The following is a 23,243-nucleotide window of genomic DNA, read 5'->3' on the forward strand; positions in this document are numbered from 1 at the left end:
TTCCCATTCTTTTATAGCAAATTCAGAGAAATCAAGAAAGCTAAGTGTAGGGAAAAAGTGGTTGGCCTTGATTAAAACATTTTTCAAATAGTCCGTAGTGTGTGCACACATACACACACATACCCGTCTTAGTAAAAGTATATCACAACAGTCACGAATTTGAATGGATGTACTGATACAAATAGAAATTTATCTTAAGCAGCTGTCTCTAAAAATTGTTCTGTTCCTTTCATTTATATTAAATATACTGTAGGACAGTTAAAACCCTAGGACTACTGGTATGTTCAATTGTAATCCAAAACTCAAGATATCCTATTATATACAGTTTTAGGGTTCTTTTTTTTAATGCTACACAAATGCAAGGCAGATTGCATTTTTTAAAAGGCATTTTAAGTCTAAGGTGTTTGTTCCTCTCTTTAAATTTTGCCTTCATAGACCTAGTCCCAGAATAGTGTATATCTAATTTCATTATCACTTCAGGTGTCATTAAAGATCTTGGAAATTTCTTTTTAAGCTTTTGTGTAGCACTGTGGCTCCAATTGCTTTTAATTTCCCTTTGGAGTACCATGATGTATATATTCTGAAACAATAACTTAACGCAATAGACACCTCTTAAGACTTTAAGAATATAGACATCAAGATCATCTTGGGATAGTTATAAAAATGATAAAAGTGAAAGACCTAAATCCTTTTTTTGATATTAAATTTACTCTGTAATTCTTAAAAGCAGAAGTATTAGGAAAGAGTATCTCATTAAACCCAAGTTTAAATTTTGTAAAAATGAATCAATCTTGAGTTACTATTTGCTCTCTGTTATCAAACATCAGATCCAAAGGAGCCCTTTATTTTCTTGCCTAACTGTCTATAAAGTGTGAGGGTGTTCTAAGTTGTGATGACAGTATTTTTGTTTTAGAGTAATAGCTTTTTTAGAGAGAATTATTAAAATTGGATATAGATTCATTTTATAAGAAACACATTGAATATGCAAAAAGTGTACATTTTTGTGACTTTTAAGGAAAAAAAATTTTAAGAGACAAGAGGATAGAAGAAAGATCACTGGACTGTTTGAGTCAGGAATGTGCCAAAGTCCTACTTTTAGCTCTGCTGCTACATCTCTTAGTGACCTTAGGCAGTTCATTTCACTTCTTTGGCCTCAGCTGCTACACCTATAAAAATAGGAGTATTGCATTAGGTGATTGCAAAAGTACAACATTTTGCAACTTTGGCTGATCATTTCAGACTGCTTTTTTTTTTTTTATCCTACATAAAAAGATTTATTTGAAAATAACTACTACAGAAATATCCTAAGAAATGAAACACAAAACAATTTTTCCTGGTTTATTTTAAATCTCTGTTATTGCAGAGTGATTTTTAAACCACTTAGGTATTTAAAAGAAAAAACCCCAAATAAATATTGAGCCCTTCGTACTGCCAGTGAGTGTTATTTGTGTTGTCTCGACTTCTGGGGTACTAAAGATTATAAGTCTCTGTGACATGATTGAGAATTGAAATTGTAAATTAGATCTGCAATTTAACCAGAAAGAAGTCATTATATAACCTTTATTAAAACACAGTTGATATAGTTAATTTTTTTAAACTTCATATTCAATAACTAATTGTGTGCCCAGTCCCATGGGATACAAAAGACATGGTCTTTTCCAAAGGAGCATATAAGCTACTCATACAAATGAGACAACACATGCAAATTAAGTAATCAGTGAACAAGATAGAGTATTCCCAATGAAGTACATGCTGATATAATAAAGTGCTAAGTTAGGAGAACGGGCATTTGGACAATAGGACATTTTATGATAAAGTTGGTACAGATTAAGGGCAAAAAGTTGCATAGAAGAACTAGGTATGTATTAATATTTGTAGATTGCCAAACACAAACTAGTAATAGCTGACATTTTAAAGGTTACAGAGTACTTTTTGTATGTTAACCTTGAGTCTCACAAGCCAGTGAGAGGCGCCATAGGTGGGATTAGTCCGTTTTGTAGAATTACAGATGAGAAAACAGGCCCAGCATGAGAGGTGGGGTTTGAGCCCAGGTCCTTCATGACTCCCAAGTCCAATGCTCTTTCCACTAAACCACACTGCCTTCCAGCCCCAAAGAGGACAGAACGAAACTGACAACATGATGATCGATCGATACACTTTCATTGAATGTTGGGAGCCAATTTGTGAAGTTCTCGTCAAAATAACAGAAGCATTTATGTTTAGTGATGCGAACTTAAATCATCACCAGTCATCACTTTTGAAGTACTAGTGCTATCCTGTCTATTCTTTGGTTGGGGAAATTTGAATCTTCTAAAGAAAATTTTAACCCTTGTTTCCTGATTCTTGGCTCATATAGCCCATTTGTTTTTGATTAATATTCTTTTAAGTCTATACGTAGTTTAGGAACCAGCAGAACGGTTTAGTTCTATTAATTTCTTTGCATTTTCTCATCTTAAAGTTTAATTCCATGAGAAATCCGAATGAATTTTAAGCCTTCTAGTTGGACTTAAGTGATTTAATCTTATTATCTAAAATAAGGGCCAGTGCCATTCTTTGTGAAAATTCTGTAAAGACAAGTCCTTTACCTTGAAGGAGAAAGGAGGCTATAGGAAGATAGTTCAACAACCTTTACTATTCTGCTCTCTCATCCCTAGCAATTCTTTTCTTCCTTGCAGTAAACATGTTGGTACTGTTTTCTTTAGGATACTAAATTTCACACCATATACCAGGTGAAACTCATGCTTCATCCAGCCCAATATTCTGTTTTATGATCATTGAAGGCTATTTTATAGGAAGATGATGTTTCCTTGTGTCAACTTTAGAATTCAAGCATTGCTTCCATTTAACCTGTGAGATTATTGAAATCATTTAAGTCTACATTTTCAACAGTTAACTTTTAGGGCATATGTTCTTGAAACTTCCTGTGCCATATAATAATATTTGACTCTTTCTCCTAAATTTGTCTGTCCTCAGGTTTTAATGGGGAGTGGCACTTTATTCTTGTATTCCAGGATCTGGGGAGCAAGCCAATGTTCATAATATTCATAGGCTTCTTACACAACTTTTCTGAACTCTGGAGTCTTAATCTTTTTTATTATGCATTTACATTAGCTCTCCTACAGTGTTGGTCATGTTGCCCACCTTTCAGCCTTTCCTAGGTCCAATGTATTACTGTTTTGAAGTGTGGTCAAGCACTTCATTTTGTACAATTCTCTTTATACAAACAACCCTCTAGAATATTCTGACCTAATTTCATTTTCTTTGCTTTATCTCAGATTTAGCTGTTATTTTATAACTTGAATAATTAGTGAAATTGTCAATGATACTCCTCAGGAATCATAGACATGTTTAACTTGTTTTCATTTATTAACCTTTCTATGAAATCAGAGTTTTTTTTCTGTAGAATTCTTATACCTTTAGCATTTTTTATTCTTGAACAAAACTGAAGAGCATTTGAGTTTGATATTTATAAAGCTTTGATATTTAAATTGATTTAAAATTTTTCTCATCTAATCTCATATTTGAGGAAAATTATTATTACTTTTTTAATTGTTTGAGTTCCAGACTTCCTTAGAAGTTTGACAGAGGAGTAATATAAATCTTGTGGTCATCTATCTGTGCACATGAAATTCTCTTTTGTTATTGAATCTGACTTTGGAATACTTGACCTCAGGATGTTTTTCATTCTTATTAGTGACCCTAGGAGATGATTTTAGATAAAGGGCTTCTAAATCTTTTAAAATCTAAAACATTTCAAATTGTGACACTTAATCTTTAATTGTTCTTTTTAATCATTCCACTCCTTTATAGTGAATAGGTTTGAAGAATGTTTTTGGTTTTTTTTACTAATTAGATACTTTTCTAATTAATTGACCCTTTAACTAACTGATTTTTTGCTTTTTTACAGGTTTTTTTTCTTCCACAAAACAATGTGTATTCTTGTCTTCCAGGCAAATTTCAACATGGAATAGCTTTGTCCCTTAAATTTTCATTTGCTATGGAACTGCCTGATATTTTCAAATTAATTTGTGCTTGAAAAAATTAATAGTCATCTTATTGAGACCTTCATTTTTATTGTTCCATTTAGTACTTCGATCTTAATTTTCATTACTGGATAGCCTAGTTTTGTCTTTTACTATTTTGAAGAAGGTATCAAAATCTTGATTCTTTTAAGTGCATATTCTATCACAGAGAATTAATTATTTACAAGGGAGTAAGCAGACTTTCCAAAGGAAATTCTCATTTAGATATTGTTGGCTAGTTTTTCTAACTAAGCAGTAGTCTTTGTGAGATTAGTTTCTAAGTAATACATAAGGTCTTTTAATAAAAATAATTAGGATACCTAATTTCAGAGTCAAGGTAATCCCCTAGTTTTCCACTTATAGTGTCACATATTTGAATAAAATCTGCAATAAACAGACCTAAACTCAATCAGTAATATTTTTTTTTTCATTAGACAGAATAGTGATTGTTATATGAATGCCATGGACAATTACTAGTACATGTTTGTTTTGATTATATAATTAACTTTTTACTCAAGATAGAATATTGGATTATAAAATAAGTATAGGCAGATGATAGAATTCAGAATTCAGGATTCAAGCTTAGTCTGAAGTTAGTATAAAGTTCTCATTCTTCAGATTAAGCATTTTATTATGCTATTTATGTTAAATAGGAATATAACTTTTTAAAGGGAGTTTAGAATATTGATTTTTGTCTTCATACACTGTCTTCCAAATCTTACTTAGAAAGCAGATGTATAAGAGCAAAAGCTAGTTAAAGAACTAAGATGATTTACTTATTCTTTAACGAAAATTTGCTGTAAATTTGTATAGTCTTTCTCTCTGTTTCTCTCATATCACCTTCAGATAGTTAGTCAGTAAGAACAGCAGGAGCAGCAGCCAAGTTAAACTGCTAACGGAATGTAATTCAGTTTCTTTGTATTGTGCAGCTTAAGAAATGCCAGTGGCCTGACAGCAGCAGACATTGCACAAACCCAGGGTTTCCAAGAATGTGCCCAGTTTCTCTTAAACCTCCAGAATTGTCATCTGAATCGTTTCTATACTAATGGCACCTTAAATGGGGTTCATCAGAATGCATTTCCTAATCATGTTAGTGGTGGGACAAATCGAAAGCGGTCCTTTGAAGATGTCGAGTCTCCTGGAATAAAGAAGGCTAGAACTGAAGGTGAGACTGCTTTAGAGGTGGGGAAGAAACTAGTTTTAATGAACTCATTTCCTTTATGCATATCTCATTTATTTTAGCCATAAAGGCTGAAAGTCCCTTATAGATCAGTAGGAACTTCACAGACAAGGAGATCATGCACTGAAAGAAATCACTCTTTTGGTTACCTTCAAGTTTTCTTCTATGTAGCTGTGAAGACTGGCCTCTTATGTGAAAAGGTGGGATAAGAGAGAAATTAACAGGCTCAAAACTTGCTGAAGAACAAATGTTAATTCATTCTTGCTACCACTTAAGTTTATTTGGGCATTGTGACATAGATTATAGAAATATTTTCTGTCTTACACTTGTATTTGAAATATAACTATTAAAAAATTCTGCCATTGTGCCTGATTTATTTGTTTTTTGACTGTTAATGAACTTGTGGAAAAAATTTCTGGTAGCATGATAATATGGCCATTTTGACCCTCTGGTAGATAAAAGAATATACCCTTACATAAATTGAGCTGAACTTTCCATGGTACACTGTGTGTCACTTTAACACAGTTTTCCGTGTATATAAGGTAAGTACATTTTTAAAGTTGTGAGCGGCCTTTTCCTCTAAGACATTGTTCTTTTAATCATAGGTATACTATGCAAGCAATTTACTTCATTAACAGTATCTTGGCACAGGGAAGCAAATCTGCATATTTGTATCATTCCAGGTGCTGCAATTTGAAGGGCATTTTGGAGTTAGGTCTTGGTCTAGTACAGTGTAGTAAGTAGAAAGATGACCTGTTAAGTCCTACCTCTAAGTCACTAGTCCTCTGACCTCAGATAAATCATTCAGTGCAGCTCTTCAGTGAACTTCCTCATCCCTCCCTTTTGTATAGTACTAGAGAGCAGAACCAGGATCAGAGAACCTAGGTTTACAAAGAATTTCATAATAACTAAAACTTCCAACAGGACCTTCATCACCTCTCACCTGTACTATTAATATAGTTGGTCTCCCTGCATCCAGACTCTCCATTCCTTCTCAGATTGAACTTCCAAATTGATATTCTTAAAGTGTATATATCTGACCTTATCTCTTCCTACTTTTGAAGCTTCATAGATTTTCTGTTGTCTCCAGGGAATATAATTTTCTTTGTAAATATAAAGACCTTTACAATATGAATTCAGCATTTTTTTTCTAGACTAATTGGTATTTACTTACATACTTGTTTTTGCAACATGGAATGGGAGAAAGACAATCTCAGCCAGCAAGACCTGGCTTAAAGTCCAGCTTCTAGTATATATTCTCTGAGATCTTAGGCAAGTCAGTTTAACCTCCACTCTGCCCCAGGAACCCTATAAAATTGTCAGTTTCAAAAGAATTGGTGATCTACCTTCATAAAGGGGGTTTCCTCATCAAGAGTTCCCTACACCAGTGAATCTGAAATTGCAAGTTCAAATGGGGAAAAAAATTAATCACTCCCCACCAGAATGTAAGTTCCTTGAAGATAAGAATTATTTTGATCTTGACTTAATATTTCCAGCACCTAGCACAGGTGCTGTTAATTATTTAGTGAATTGAACAAAAGAATGATGTGATTCATGAGTTCCCTTTCAGTGGAGTTTGTAAAGGAGAGATTTCTGTATCAAGTACAAGTTTGGATTAGTTGACTTCTCAGGGCTTTTTTATTCCTAAGGCTTAATGTTTCTTAAAAGCCTTTTAAAAATATGATGTGGATTGTAGCTAACAAACTTTGGCAAAACTTTAAAGCCATTTAAAAACTGATTTTGACTTTGCTTACTCTAAGTCTAAGGCCAGAGGGTAGGGAAGGTGGCTGGTTAGGTTATGGATAAGTAAAAGGAACGTTCATTTAATTCATCTAAGAAATTACCATGAAACAGGTTTTGTATGGTTTAATTATCATTTAAGCAATGAATCTGATACAAGCAGAATTCTTAAATATTTTCCATTACTGTTTGAAAGGTCGCCTTATATTGTAGATCAAATCAGTGTACTGAATTGGCTTTTTTCTTGAGTTACTTTTCCCCCAAGAAAACCAAAGATTTGACTTAAATTCTGTCCATTTTGATTCTTTCCTTTAGAGCAGCCTAGGCCTCTACAAATGAAAATTCCTGTATTAAACCTGTACCAATAGTAACTAAGGAAATGGAGAGCAAGCCCATGTACAAAATTTGCATTTCCAAGTGAGATTTAAAAGGTAGATACTGCAGATGTTGAAGTAGTTTCAAAAATGGTTTCCTAGCTTTCCTTTATATTCAGAAGAGCCCATCTGTTTAATATGTTAATTTTTCTCAATTCCCTAGGAATTCTAGGAGATAGAGAAGTGGGGGTATTCCTTCCTATACTTTTGATTCAGGTTAGGACTGATTTGGGGCCTGGTCACAAAGATAAGGTTCTTAAGTTTGTGATAAGAATGTGATTAACTGAACTCATCCCTCTTTCAGGTGAATATTGATTCATGGTGCCCTTATATTTGTTTATGGCCAATATTTCTGATCTAATTATTTTAAATAGTTAATATTCTCTTAGAGGACATCTTGTTTAGTACTTCATATCCTGGGTGTCTGAGATGGACCAGCAGGCAATTACAGATATATTGTGTGTATAGGTAAGCGTTTTCTATCAAGTGATGTCAGTTGACAAAATTCACAAAAGAAGAATGGCACTTGGGCCCAGAACATAGTAAGCATTTAATAAATGCTTGATTGTAGTTTAAAACCCTCCCAGTACCATAAACACTGTATCTTCATACATGTAGTCCACAATCATAAATGAGACACGAAGAGAATGATAGTAATCATAGTTTGGCCCTGACCTGTCTTACTTATTTGGTTATAAAGTGCTCTGATATATTTTCTAATAGGAGAAACCCTTTTTGCTTTTTGCTTTCCAGTAGTTCCTAGGGTTCTTTATGTAGTTAGCATTAGTATTTTTTATTCTTGTTCTTTTAATGTTTGATTCCAAGAACATTTTTGATTACAGTTCATTTTTTAGTCACCAACACTCACTCTGAAGCTACAATAAAAAAAAATTTTGTTATCTTATGTTGCTTATTGTATTCTTCATTACTGTTTTTCTTGGTAAAAGACGGCTTTGATTCATATAGATTTATTACCATGACATAGTTTTTAACATAAAAAATTCTTAGTTGGACACTTTAATACCAGGTTTTAGAGCTGTCAAGTTAGCACACAGTAGAACTAGTTTCTAAACTGGATTTGAAGCCAAAATAGTATTTATATTTGTCTTATTTCTATTTTTAGCTATTCAGCCACTTTAAGCTTGGAGTGGTATATGTTTTGAGATCTTAGTTTCTCCTAATTCTGATCCCTCTATTTCTATAAATGGGTTTTAAAAATTATGTCTATGGTTAAGTGGACAGTTTATCAAGGATGGCTGATTTTTAAAAACATGTTAAGCGTGTGAAAAGTCTTTACTATAGAGAAGAGGAATCAGATTACATAGAAACATACACTATCAGTTTCAGGATTTTTACCAATTATAGCAGAATTGTTCTTTACCTTTAAAAAGTATGTGTCACAGGATCATCGGTAGCGATCTATTTCCAACTCCTTCCTTTTACAGATGAGGATGGTGAGGTTCAGAGAGGTTAAGTGCTCCTTCCAGACTCCTAGGTCATTATGAAGAAGCAGAACAAAGACAGAATCTGAACTTCTCTGGGTCCTTGAAATGACTTGAGGAAATGTTGACCTAAAAATACATATTACAACAACTTAGAAATTTAATGGCATCATAGAATTTTAGAAACTAGAGACTTCAGAGAGCATTTAGTCAACTGTACATTTCATAGGTAAGGAACCAGAGATGAGGTGGTTTGCCCAAGAAAGTACAAGTTGGGGACAGCGAGTAGAATCTATCAAATTAACCTACTTGAAGTGTTTTTTGGTGACCTATGATGACTTACTGATTATGTGTTTTTGTATGTAAGTTGACTCAAAAGTTTTTTTTAAAACATTGATTTGTTCCTGTTTTTTCCCTTAACATCTTTTTTTAAAAAGCTCTAAATAGCACACTTTATTTCTTAGTATTTTTTAAAGAACTGTTGCTGGATGAATGTAAACTTAAAATAAATCAGGACCCAAGTTTTTACACTTTAGCAAAGGGTTCAACTTGATAAGAATTTGGCCATACATCTTACATGATTTAAGAAATGTGTGATTCTGTCATATTTAATGTTTCCTTATAAATACTGTAGAAAAAGTTTCAAATATTTCATCTCCACTTTTTTCCCTTTAGACTTCATCTAATTTTTAAAAGGTGAGTTTTTATATTGTAATCATGGAGTTCAAATAACTTTTTTGAATAAGCTATTTTGTAATAATCCAGAAGATTTATTCTATACTTGTTACAAATTCATTACATAGAAACATACACTATCAGTTTCAGGATTTTTTTTTTTACACATTACACATAATATGTGTGTAATTTACATCGTGCAATCCTGCTGCTTGTTTTTTAAAAAAATACCTATTTTGGTTTTCCAATTATTTGAAATTTCCTGGATTTGCTGTAGTTTTGTTAATTTTCATTCAGTGGAGTCAGGTATAGCAAAAGAAAAAGGGAATAATGGCGACTTATACTGTGTTTTCTGTGTGCAGATACACAAAATGGAGACTTTTGAAGATAACCAAAATAAAAAATTTTCTGTGAATTTTAGGGAATTTTTATCTGAAATACTCAGATAATTTGCTCAAAAAAACCTTGGTGTATGCTGTCACAGCTCTTTTCCAGTATACTCTTAACTGAAATTTTACTTTCATTTGCATTTGAATGTGTATTTTATAATGGTTATTTTTTTTTTGTCATTTTTGAGTTACTTCCCATTCTTATTCATTCAGATTGACTGTTAGTGCTCCAAGTTAATTTCATATTAAATATAAGAAACTGCCATTTTCATTTGACATGAATTTCTTTATGTATGTTTAGAAAGAAATTACCCTTATATATTTCGTATAAATATAGATCATAATTGCTTTTGAGTTATTCTAGCTTAAATGGAAAAGGAAGTAGTGTCATGTTAAAGAAAAAAATAGGGGCAGTTAGGTGTTGCAAGTGAATAAAGTAGCAGAGTCAGGAAGACCTGAGTTCAAAAGTGGCCTCAGACATTTGACGCACGCACGTGACGTTGGGCAAGTCTCTTAATCCCAATTGCCCAGTCTTTCTCCCTCCAAAAAGACCCCAAAAAATTAATAAAGAAGCGAGTTCCTTCTGTCTTAGATCATTGGAATCAATTTATGTAGAAATAACATTTTCTGTCTTGTCAGTTTGCCAGTTAAAAGACCGTCTAAAAAATCCTATAGAAATGATGAATCCTCTTCACCTTATCCCTAGAACTTTGTAAATTTTTCATTAAAATTCTCTTTCCTAGCTAATTTTTTGGTTATTTTACAGTCTTAAATTATGAAAGGACCCTATGACAGTCGACTGGCTTGTTCTTTAGAAAGTAATACACTTAAGCTATAGTAAATATTCAAACAGTGATCTTAAATACTTCTAAATGAGAATGATCTGTTTGAAAGAGTATTCCCTTCTCCATCATGTAAAATATGTGCTATTTTGGTTGTAAGATGTAAATAAAGAGGAACCTGGGTTAAACAAAGTACCTTTTGAAGGGCTCTTGTGAGCACAACTGCCATCTGATGACATTCTTGGTTATTGTATTACGTTATCACAGATGTGTAATACTATTTGTCTATAGGACAAAATAAAATTCAGAAGCTTCTCAGAGGAATTACTGGCAAGTTAATTTTAATCAAATGTTTTCTTAAATGTGATCCATTTATTTGGGTATTTTAAATGGTTTGAAGATGGGAAATATCTCTCACTGTTACAAGACAGCTGAAACCTCTTCATACAAAATTCAAGATATGAATTGTAGAACATTTTAATTCTACTGAGTAGGTGGATTTCAAAGAAACTGCTGCCAAAATTAACAAGTATTTTAGGAAAATATTGATCAGCTTTTCTTTATCTTTGGAAAACAGTTTATTTCCCCAAATGAATGCGTTTCCCAGAGTTTTGAAAGTTAACTTTATTCATCATGATGTCTGACACTTTAAGTTGCAAAAACTTAGAGAGATAGAAACATAGGGCTATAAATAAAAATTAGATTTGATAATTGATAACTACTTGGCCATTTGCTTATGAATGTTTGAAATGAGCTCTAAGTGATAGTTGCGTACAAATGCTGTATGGTTTTAAACAAGAGGCTAAACTAAGAACTTATTTCTAGGACAACTTTTTTAAGTGTCTATTCCAAGAGTAATGGTGCCTACAGTTTCTTGGTTAAAGCTTTAATTTATAACTGTCTTTACCTTCTGCTTTTGTACTTTGTTTTTAAGAATATTACAAAGCCAGGCTTCAATTATACAAAATCATCAATGTTATAATGTTGTATATTAGACTGAGAGGGCACACCTTATTGTGATGCACACTCAAAATGAATTAGCTTTGTTTAAATGCTAAATCAGAAGCCTATTCAGATATTTCTGCTATTTTATTTGGTAAAATATTATGTTTTATCTTTTAGGTAGTTAATCTTATTTTCTAGGTTTTGACTGCTTATAAAATAATTGATACTTATGTTTTTTTCCCCATTTTTTATAAGGTGGGTACAACACTGAATTTAAAAGAATTTTAGCTTTTTTCAGAGGCAAATTTAGTTTAAACAGAATAAAAACAACACAACTAGTCAGACTTATATAAAAAAGGTTGAAAGTTAACTATGGACCATCAAATGTTTTTTTCCTTGAAGGCAAAGAGAGTTTCATTTTTGTATTTTTCTGTCTAGTTACTCTTAACAGTGTTTGGCACATAGTATTTGCTTAGTGCTTATTTATTAATAGTAGGTGGCTTAAGCTTAAGGGTTTATGGAGTTTTCTCTGCTTTACTCTAGAATTATGTCTATCTCAATAGCATTACTGCTTATGTTGACCCTCTATTCAATGAAAAAAATTACCCAATTGTATATTAAAAGGAAGCATATTCCTTTTAGATAAGGTGATTTTAATGTAGAAACAGGCCCATAAGATGGATATAATTTTAAGTTTTTAATAAAAATTTAGTGGAATAAAAAATAGTAATTGCTTTGCAAAGGCATTTCAGAAATTACAGGGCTACCTTAAAAACCTTGAGTCTAATCATATATGTGTGCTTTTATTTCCAAAGGGCAGTAAAGAATGTGTTTTCCAATGCAAAGTACAATTCAGGAACATTAACTTCATTGACTCATTGATCTGGTAAAAATATTTGATGGATTATCTCCTATTTTGTGGCATTTTCCATACATAAAACCTTGGAATATGAGTTACAAAATCCTCCCCTCATAACTATATAGTAACAATGCACAAGAAAGATAAGTGGTTGTATGAATCTCCAGTTGTCCAACTACAGCATGTATTTTATAAGCCTCACGAGGGGATTATTTCCTTGTCAGTGTTTAAGATGGTGAAAGCTTCTTTCCCAAGTTTATTTTATATCTTTTGTGATTTTTGCTGTGGCCTAAAATCCAGCTATACTATATTTGAAAGTCTTGGAATTCAGAATGTTTTGATCTTGAACAGGAATTCTGAATGATACATTTTCAGGTACCAAACAGTTTTTTATTGTAGACAATTGTTTTGTTCAGGACTTTTGAGATTGGTAGCCTGGCTACTGTTCTTTGTCATAGGTAAGTTTGTATTTCTTAAACTAATGCTCAGATTCCTTTGTAGGTTTAACTTCAGCATGGACGTTGAACTTAAAAATAGTATCCTTACACAGACATATAACTGTAAAAAAAAAAAACTTTATATGGATCATTAACTGGTGTAGTTTTGGATTCATAGAACTAGAAAGGTTTTTAGGTATCTGCTCCATTTTAGAGATAAATAGGCAGTTTGGTGTAGTGAATAGGACATTGAACTTGAAATCAGGAAGGTGAGTCAAATCCTGCCTTACACACTTACTAGTTGTATGACCTGGTTAATTCACTTGACCCTTTATTTTCCTTGTTTGTAAAATGAGGGATGTGGAGTTGACCTCTGGGGCCTCTTTAACATACAAAACTTTCCCAAACTTATGTTCTTCCATGTGTTCATTCTTTGATTGCTCTCTTTGCCTATGTCAGTAAAAAGTGAGAAAATAAAAAGATACTGCATATGATCTAAAACAAATTATGGACATGTGGAATTGACGCCAATCATAGTTTTGTATGTACTGTGCAGAGAAGAAATGGCTAAGACTACACTAGTAGAAATATAAACTTGTTTATAAAATCTTTAAAGAAAAGTCTCTGGACCTTAAAGCAGCCAGAGTCATAGGTAGAGATTTCAGGGTCAAATAGCTAATTAAAAGACATTTCTGGGAACACAGCACAGACACACACAGTATACCTGGTTTGTAACCCAGGCATTATGCTAATTGCTTTACAGATATTCCATTTTATCCTCCTAACATAATTGGAAGAGAGCTGCTATTGTTTCTCTTTAAGTACATGTTCAGTCAAGTGCTGTGTGCTAGGAGCTGTGGCTACAAATGTGGAAAAAGTCCCTGCTTTCAAGGAGTTTATATTTTACTAGATGGATAGAACATATCCTCAGATTACTAAATGAACACAAGACAATGAGGTAACAGCATTAGCAACTGAGGACATTCACGATGGGCTCTCGAAGGAAGTGGCACTTGAGCATTCTGTCTCCTGGCTTACTCCTATCTAGAATGTACTCCCTCCCCACTTTATCTCTTAAAATGTAATTTCCTTCAAACCTCAGCTGGATTACTACCTACTGCATGAAGCTTCTGATTTTTCAACTGCTTATATATGCTTAACTCTCCTGAGCTAAATGGATGGTGATTCCTTCAGGGAAGGGTCTTTTTAAACTTTGTCTTAGAAATTTTATAACTGTATGGAGGATGATTGGAGAAGAGGTCTGAATGCCAGGAGGCCGTTTAGGCCCCTTAATAAAAGAATTTGTTCTGTGAAGTTTGGATTTAGAGGGCCACATGGTAACCTTGAGGCTGCAGGTTGCCTACCCCTGGTTTAGGCTGTTTCATTAATCTAAGGTTATATAGAAAGCCTAGAGAAGGATGGCTTTCTTAGCAGTGGAGAGGAGTCAAATGTAAAGAGATGCTGAGAAAAAATTGATCTGATAGGATTTCTAGGTTGCAAAGTTCAGTGACAGGAAGAATGGTGGTCCCATTTAGAAGAAATACTACAAGTTAGGGGTCAGTTTAGACATGCTCAAGTTTAAAATACCTATGGATATCTAGGTAAAGTTAACAAACAAGCAGTGAAATATGATGTGAGAAATAAGGACTGGATGTGCAGGTTTAGGAGTCATGTGTAGTGATAATTGAACCCCTGGGAGTTGAGATTACCCAAAGACATGGCCTGGGACTCAGCAGACTGCCTGGTCTGTGACTAAGTGCTTCGCTCTGGGTTTGTGTTTTTGGTTAGATGTGTTACAAGTAGCATCAATACTCTTAATCACAAAGTTCTCAAGCTTGCATATCAATGCCATACGTTTTAAAAGTGTTGCATTAAGAGAATATTATAATGTAAATGCTGTTCAAAAAGCATGTGCTTTTGCTGCAACTATACCTTATTGATCCAGTCCCCAGGAATTCCCAAACTTATGTTCTTCCATGTGTTCATTCTTTGATTGCTCTCTTTGCCTATGTCAGTAAAAAGTGAGAAAATAAAAAGATACTGCATATGATCTAAAACAAATTATGGACATGTGGAATTGACGCCAATCATAATTTTGTATGTACTGTGCAGAGAAGAAATGGCTAAGACTACACTAGTAGAAATATAAACTTGTTTATAAAATCTTTAAAGAAATGATGAGTAATATTTCTCCATAAATCAGAAAAAAGGCAATAGTAGGGCAAAACAAGTTAAGAGGTTTCAGCTGTTTCATTTCCAGAACTCCTTGGGCCTGTATTGGGCAAACTTTATCACTACCCAACTGGACCATCGTAGGGACAACTTCCTTGCTGCTGAACACATTTCTGGGCCCTTTGCTTTTTGTAGCACTGATCAAATCAATACTGCCCTTGCTCCCAAAAGTGTTGTGTTCATGTACTCTGTGTTTCCATCCACTTTAACTTCCCAAACCAAGTAAACTTATTTTCTCTTGCTATTTGAATTTAAGCTTTTTGAGGGTAGTTGCTTTAAAAATACTTTTTAAAAAATTTAAAAATGAAAAATGTATTTGAAGTTAGGTAAGAGAGTCAAAACTAAGCGGTCATCCTGAGGGCTTTTAAAAAATGGAAGATGGAGGCCAGCAAACAAGAACAATGGAAAACCTGTGAATTTTTTTTAAAGCTTTTTACTATGGAAGACAGTAAAGCTACCACATGGTAACAAATATGCTTGGAGACGTAGAGGTGGCACAAAAGAAAATGAAGATGGGTCAAAGTAGCTGTATTGGAACAAGTATAAGGGATCCATGCTGGCAGTTTGTTACTATATTAAGGGATCTATCTGAAGGTTAAAATGTGGAAAAACATTAATACTGAAAAGGATGACCAAGACATCAGGTGCTGAGATGTAGTGTTTATAAAAGGTTTTTTGAATCCTCGTCATGCATTGATGGCATCTTTTAGTTGCTATTAGGGAATAGTATCACAAGCAATCTGTTACCATTCTGTAATTGAAATATGTGGAAAATGCAAGATTATGGGAAAAAATCTGGTAGAACAAAACATTACCTTAAAGACTTTCAGCCAGGCATCTCTTCACTACATCTGAATCATTTAAGATTCCCCAGTGACATAACTTATGTTTATAATATAACTTAGTTTATTGGCTTTATGGTCATAAAACAGTCCTGAAGTACAAAAAAAAAAAAAAATTCACTCATCTAGCACACAGTACAAGTTGAAGAGCACTTCTCTGGTAGATACATATATATATCTTTTTTTTTTCCCAATTGTAAGCCCAAGGTTACACAGCTAGTTTTTGTGGGTGGGTGTGTGGGTGAGAAGGGTCTGAGGCCGGGTCCTCCTGACTCTGGGCAGGCGCTCTATACTCACTACGCTACCTAGCCGCCCCGGGTAGATGATACTCTTGTTTGCAAACGACTTTTTTGCATGAGGCCCTGGAAAATCGCCTGGATTCTTTGAAGGGATCTGTAGCATCTCAAGAACGTATATTACCCAAATTACAGCATGCAGTTGTATAGACAACTTATAGAGATTTATAGTATTTAAAATCAATTGATATGGACATGGAGTTTGTCCCAGGATTAAACAGGAGAAGAGCATTGCTCCCAGAAGTGGAGTCTCCATCTACTTTGCCATCATTTCCAACCCCATGGTGACAGGTAAATTGCCTAAAGTGTATTATAGAACTCTTAGTGACCCCAAGCTTTCTCCAGAAATGAAAGCCTATCATTTCAATGTTATTCTGCCGGTGTTTTAATTCCAAAAAAAAAACAACACTGTAGTCTCCAAGGAATTGCTTATCATATAGGACATTGGAAAGGTACATAGTGGATATGAGCAGGCTACAAACTAATGAAAGAAAAATTTCCAGAAATAATGAGTAAAAAATGTCTTGATGTTTAGGATAGAAATAGTCTGAGCTTCGCTTGCATCTTTTTAATGTTAGAAGGTAGGTTCTCTAGCACGTTGTGTGACAGGCAGAATAGATACATGAATCACAGGAAAGATGAGTGGTTATGGATGGGTTACAATCTATCACCAGAGGAATGTATCCAAGTCATTTGAGATTGGAGATTTGATTGTTGCTGTCCATACTTGTCTATCCAGATAGCTGTTCTGCTTAAGAGCATGCATAATATTCCTTGTTCACTAACAATAGCTGGCACTTATGTATTGTTTTAAGGTTTGCAATGCATTTTGCACCCATACCTATCTTACTTGATCCTGATCACTAAAACACTTGTGTGATATTTCTTCATTTTACAGATGAGGAAGCAGTGACTGAAAGAAAATTGTTGACTCACCTAGTAAGAAGAGTCTAACACTCTACTCAGTATAGTATGCTTCCTCTTATCAAATAATGCTTGTGCAGTTAAAAAATGCCAAGAAGTTTGTTTTCAAAATACCTATGTGAAATATCACCAATTCCATTGTTTTCATTGTCTGCTTTTAAAACATTTAGAAAAATCTTGGGGTTTTTTTGCTGATAGCATTTACTTTCACATGTAACATTTAAAGTGACTTTGCTGAAAAAAAAAATTAACTGGGAGCCTTGATGCTTTCCCATAATTTCTGAGAATTAATCTAATTTTAAGATATATCCTTTTTTGATGGAATGGTATAAAGCATCATCTTTCAATGAGAACATTTAACGGGACGTTTAGGTGTCTATAAAATGACTGGGGAAAACAAAGTTAATGGAAACAACTAGTTCAAATCCTGCCCTTTGGTGCTCAAACATAGGATCTTCGCTTGCTAGAGCCCCTCCCCCCCCCCCTTTTTTGTAGTGTAGTATACAGTTAAAGTCTAGGCCTTTCATGTAATGGGTACTTGATACATATACTAATGAGTACTGAACGGGAAAATTTTTAAAATACAGTGGAATCCTCCCAGTATTGACTCAAGACCACATAACTTCTAAGAGTTTAGCATTTGAGGAAAGTTGTTTGTATCTTGTAAGAAAGTATCTTGTATGCTTCCAGCCTGAAACTTTGTTCAAGAGGATAGAGTTACAAGATCATCATGTATATATATATAGCCTTTTAATTCTTTGTTAGTATGGAGGCTTAATAAACAGGCAGTTAACTGGTGATCCAGTTGCTTAGTTTGGGACTAAAGAAATCAGTCTAGACTGGCATAACTCATTGTTCTTAAAATGGTACCTAAGTATTATTACCAGTATCTTGTCTATAATTTCTTTACATAGGTTTCCCATTAAAAAAATTTCTTTTCAATCTCAATTCTATAAAAATAAGGAAAAACTATATGCATGCTTTAATTATTAGCAGTGCTTTTGTATACCTATATTCCATTCTGTAGTCCCACTACTGCCTGTGTTTATTGCCTAGGCTGTGGTTTCTTTTGCTTCTTCTGTTTTGAGTTATTCTGGAAATTCTGTCCATTCTTGTTTAAGAAATAGCAGTTTTTCAGTCCTAAATAATTCAGTGCTAATTGGGTGATTACATGTTATTTTCCCCTTCAGATTAATTTTTTTGTTGTTTTATTTGAACTTGATGCTTTCTTTTTGGAACCTCAGGAATTAGAAGATAACATTGCTCTAAATGGTTTTTTTTTTTTTTTAATAGTTCTTGGTCATTTTATAAAGCTAAAATGGACCAGATTTAGATGTTAAGAATTACCAATTTGGAAATTCAAAGAGGTAGGGAGGGTCATCCTATGTCTAGGTCTAGGCTATAAAATAAGTTCCTTTTTGATGATTGAGTTTTAGTGTTTTTGAACATGCTTTTGCATGAAATTAATCTTCAACTCTTAAAATGGAAACAAAAACTGATGTTTTTCTAAGATTACACATAGCTTTATAAAATGTAGATATCTACACAGGATGTTTGCATTTGCAATATGATTTATTGTCATGTAAATGCTTTATTCAAGAGTGAATAGCCTTATATTTATTGGGGAATGAGGAATTTATTGGAATATCCTTATATATATATTAGGTTAGATTCTTGGAATACTTTATTCCTCAAGACCTGTTCATCTCTCGGGAGGAGTGGGGGAGAAGAGTGTGGGAGAGACAGTTTTAAATCTATAATTAATTTTGGTCTTTACAAATACTTGAGAATGATCTAGCTCTATGTCAGTATAAATTCAGTTTTCTCTTCCCACCCCACAACTTGAACATAACTGAAATTTTATTATTTTGAGCAGTTTGCAAATTTAGGATCTTAACTTTCCTCCTTTACCATTACTCCATTTGGGTATTTGTTGGAGCCTCCTCTACGTCTTCTCCCTTGTTACTCTGGTATAATCATATACAAATCTTTTTTTCTGATTCATTAAAATTGTTTGCATGTTAACTTCACTATCGTTGATTTCAATACAGACTTGGGAATAATTTGAAACTGCTGTTATTCTGCTGTCTATGCTTTGCATAACTGATTCATATGTCCAGTATTAACAGCAGCGTTGGATATGTAAGATTTTTTTCCCCTCCCACATTTTTTTGTTTTTACTTTTTTTTTTTTTTTTGCTTTTTGGAGGGCAATTTGGGGTTAAGTAACTTGCCCAAGGTTACACGACTAGTATTTTTGTGTGGGTGTTCAGTGTCTCAGGCTGGAACCGAAGGCTTCCTCCTTCCTAGGCTCGGGTCCTCCTGACTCCAGGGCCAGCGCTTTACTCACTGCCCCACCTAGCTGCCCCTATACATTACTTTCATTTATCAGCATTTCCCTTTCTCTTACCCCACCCAGAGAGTATAATAGGATTTAAAAAAGAAAGGGGGAAAAAGAATCTGGCAAAACAAACCAACATATCAACCAAACATACTCTTCTAACTGCAAAGAGGGAAATATGGTGCCTTCTCATATTTGGGGTCAAGTTTGCTGGTTATATAGCATTTGTTACTCTATAGGAATGCTGTTTAACACGAAGAGTACTTAACTTTTTTCATGTGATTTATATACATAAGAGATTGCAGTTCTACCTTTAAATTCTTGATTTGTCCATATTTTGCTAATTTCCAGTTAACTTTCTTAGGTCAGAATAGTTGTTTTCACATGTTTACATGTGACTTCATGAATGGATTAAGATCCAACCGAGAAAGGGAGGCATTACTAGGTGAAGGGTAGCAGGCTATAATAGAGCATGGGCCTGAGAGTCAGGAGAGACTTGGGTTCAAATCCCTCTTATGACATTTGTTTGCAGTATAACCAAGGGAAAATGGCAACCTATTTTTAGTTTACAAAATGCAGACGACAATACATTGTAGTGCTGCCCTCACAATGAGCCAAGGAATGTATCTAATATGCTTTGCATATGTTAAAGTGGTACATAAAATGCTGACTTATTATTTGGTGACACATTGTACAACCTTGATTGAAATTCAGTAATCACTTTTAAACATTGGCTCATTTGCAAGTTTTCTCTTATGTTAACTCTTGGATCTCTGTTGTCTCAAATTAACAGGCTTATAACATAAAAGTAAAAATATAGGAACTTAAGTGCACTTTGTATGTGTAATTCTTGGTTGCTAGAAATTTTCATTCATTTCAATGGTGAGAAAAAAGTGGAAGCACATTTAAATATATCACAATTTCTGTTGAATGTGTAACATTAGGCATGTTTCTCTTGAAGTAAAACAGAATGGAGACATAGTATACTTCAAATACTATATCCCATCAAGTAGAACCCAAATGGGTATTGCTACTTCCAAAAAGTTTTAAGGTTCAGTTATAAAATTATTTGCTAAGAAAAATCTGGTATGTGATACAGATCTGATATCATGGGGATTTCAGGAAAGAGGGCAAAGCACAAAATATAAAGGGGTGTGTGTGTAGAATTATGTTTGGCATTAAAGTATTGTATGCTTTGGAAATAGGGAATCAATGTTTTCTTTTATATGTGTCATATAAACGGTTTCCTGTTGTTTTTCACAGCTCAGAGCTTTGTTTGCGCTGTCCCACAAGTGAATGGAGGAGCAGATGATGATGCTGACAGTATGCACATTGATAGAGAGTTTGCTGTTGTATCAGGTGGGAGTGGACAGTTTCCTGTTAACTGCAACAACATTCAAATGGTTGAAGACATCAGACAACAGGAGAGTGGTTCTTTTGGACCAAAAGAGATAGAGATTTATACAGTTACATCAATGCAAACCCCTTGTCGTTGTAAGAATCAGTATGCATATTATTTCTAAGATACAAAGATTTCTTTGAATTTTTTGCACATTGTTGTCCAGTGTCTTGGAAACTTGGATTACTCACTCTAATGCCCATTCTTGGGTGTTTGTAGACTCAAGAAAACATTTCTTGACACACTTAGTGTGGATGTATACAGTAATTATGAAGTCACTTCCTATTTTGCTTTGAGGCTTAAACTTAATGTGCCTTTATCTTTTAAAGAGTTTTTAATTTTTTTTTAACTTTGGAATACTTTTTTGCATCTTCTACATAGTGTACTGGTAGTGTTTTCAGAGTAATATGTAACTTAATACAAATAGCTCTAAAGATAGTTATGTTAATAGCTAGGAATTGCCAGAGGTTTAGTGAAAAAGCAAAAAAATAAACACTTAGCTTTCACTAAAACAAACGTTAAATTTAAAAGAGGGGGAAAAAACCTTAAGAAATATTTGCAAAAGCTTCTAAGTTTTTTAGTCTGATTTCATAGGCTTAGAACTGTTTGTAGTAATAAATTTTCAAATAGCAACAAATTCACTTTCTTAATAGTATTCTAGGATATTTTAAAAGAGTTACCACAAATATATCTTGTTATATTAGTTTAACTAAGCCCTTTTTTCAGCCTTTCCATGTACTTGAAAGGTGAAGATTATAACAATTTTAGTAATGTAGTGTGATGCTTAGAAATGGAAGTTAATTTTTATTATTAATGTTTTTCTATATGCCAAGTACATCTTTGGGGATAATAGAATAGATGTTCTGTTTTCTGAATTAACATGAAAGCCATTTTTAAAAAGTAAACTTTAAAAGGAAGCATCTATATATATATATATATCTATATCTTTTTGGAAATGTAATATGATGTTTCTAGTATATTTAAAAAAAAACAACTAAAGGAAAGCCATACAAGTGTATTACTAAACAGTTTCAATGGGTGGAGTTGTTACTAAATAATCTAAAATCCTAGGGCCTTTTTTTTTTAAGAGTAGATACGGACTCCCAGATGGATGATGCTTTAATTAAAATAGTAACCAAGTTTACTTACAGCTAAGATATGTATAACCAAGCAGATAGATAAATACCAAAGCTACTCCATAAAGCAAAACTTAAAAAAGAAAAGCAGTGAAACAAACTTGTAAGTCAGCCTATATTGGCCTTCAACTGTTCCTATGGGACTTTCTAGCAGTTTACTTTGTTTAAAATTACAAATCATTCTCATAGTTCAAGCCCATTTCAGAGTAGAAAAAAAAAACCTGCTCAGCTCTCTGTGCCAGTAGGCACGTTATTTTTTTATCAGTTGTAATTATTAGCCTCTGATATTTTTTTTTAATCCTAAAACAGGAATGTATTTTGTTTTTCACCTTTTTTTTTTTTTTTTTAGCAATAATTAGTCTTTTCACCACCACCCTTAAAATTTCAGGGACCTGAACCAAATTCTGCCCTCTTATCCTAATTTAAAGTTTCAGCTAGCCTCATTTAACTAATAAATTAGCCACTTGAAATGTATTCTTTTAATGTTTATATTTTTAAAGTATATTATACTTCTACCCAGAAACTTTGCTAAAATGCTGCCCTTTAAGGTCTGTGCCAGTGGGAATGTTACAGATCTACCTCACTTTATGCAGTAGAAGTGGACGCATTCCTGAAAAGTGTATAAATCAAATTTTCATATTTTAAATTGCTGGGAGGGGCTGCATATCTGAAGGAATCTTATAGTGAATCCTTTTTAAAGCAAATACTTGCCCCCTAATTTATCTCTTTGTGTAAATCTGGATTTTCATATATTGGGTTGGCTTAAAGCGAGGTACACCTGTATAGGTGAGACCCTGCTATAACAAGATCACTCTGGTACAGGTGGGCCCCGCTTTTAGATGCCATGCATTCCTGGAGGCTGCATCTTAAAGCAGATCCGCCATAAGGCAAAATCCGGGCTGTGTATGTGCTGTTGCCTTCGTCTGTTCGGACATCGGTGGAAACTGTGGAATGAGCAGGTAAAGGCAGCAAGAAGGGAAGTATAGGTCTTTATTAGGCAGCATTAAATGAGCAGAATGGTAAAATGTCAAGTGGCAGATTTGGGATTGACTGTACTAACCAAACCCTTTTGAGCAGGATCTGAGATGGTCTTGTCATTATATTATGTTAAAGCAAGATTCTGGTGGGTTTACAATTTTTATTTTCTTTTGTTGATAGTTTTATGAGGCGTATCACTTGACTTGGGCTTTTTTAGGTTGTTGATCCCTGGAACTAATTTGCTTTAACCT

At 33.7% G+C, this 23,243-nt stretch overlaps 1 protein-coding gene across 2 annotated transcripts in view; it reads left to right on the top strand.

Annotated features, from left to right (window-relative positions):
• The window catches only part of ANKRD10 (ankyrin repeat domain 10), a 47,775-nt gene that overhangs the window by 20,453 nt on the left and 4,079 nt on the right, over positions 1-23,243 (top strand). For both annotated transcript variants that reach the window (XM_069094101.1, XM_069094102.1), the window contains exons 4-5: positions 4,952-5,187; positions 20,743-20,838. In XM_069094101.1, coding sequence (XP_068950202.1) covers positions 4,952-5,187; positions 20,743-20,838 — 332 coding nt within the window. The remainder of the gene's footprint in view (positions 1-4,951; positions 5,188-20,742; positions 20,839-23,243) is intronic.

The sequence above is a fragment of the Petaurus breviceps genome, unplaced genomic scaffold, assembly GCF_028583685.1.
Source record: "Petaurus breviceps papuanus isolate PSGF00001 unplaced genomic scaffold, PetGlider_PUasm1.0 214, whole genome shotgun sequence".
Lineage (NCBI taxonomy): Eukaryota > Metazoa > Chordata > Mammalia > Diprotodontia > Petauridae > Petaurus > Petaurus breviceps.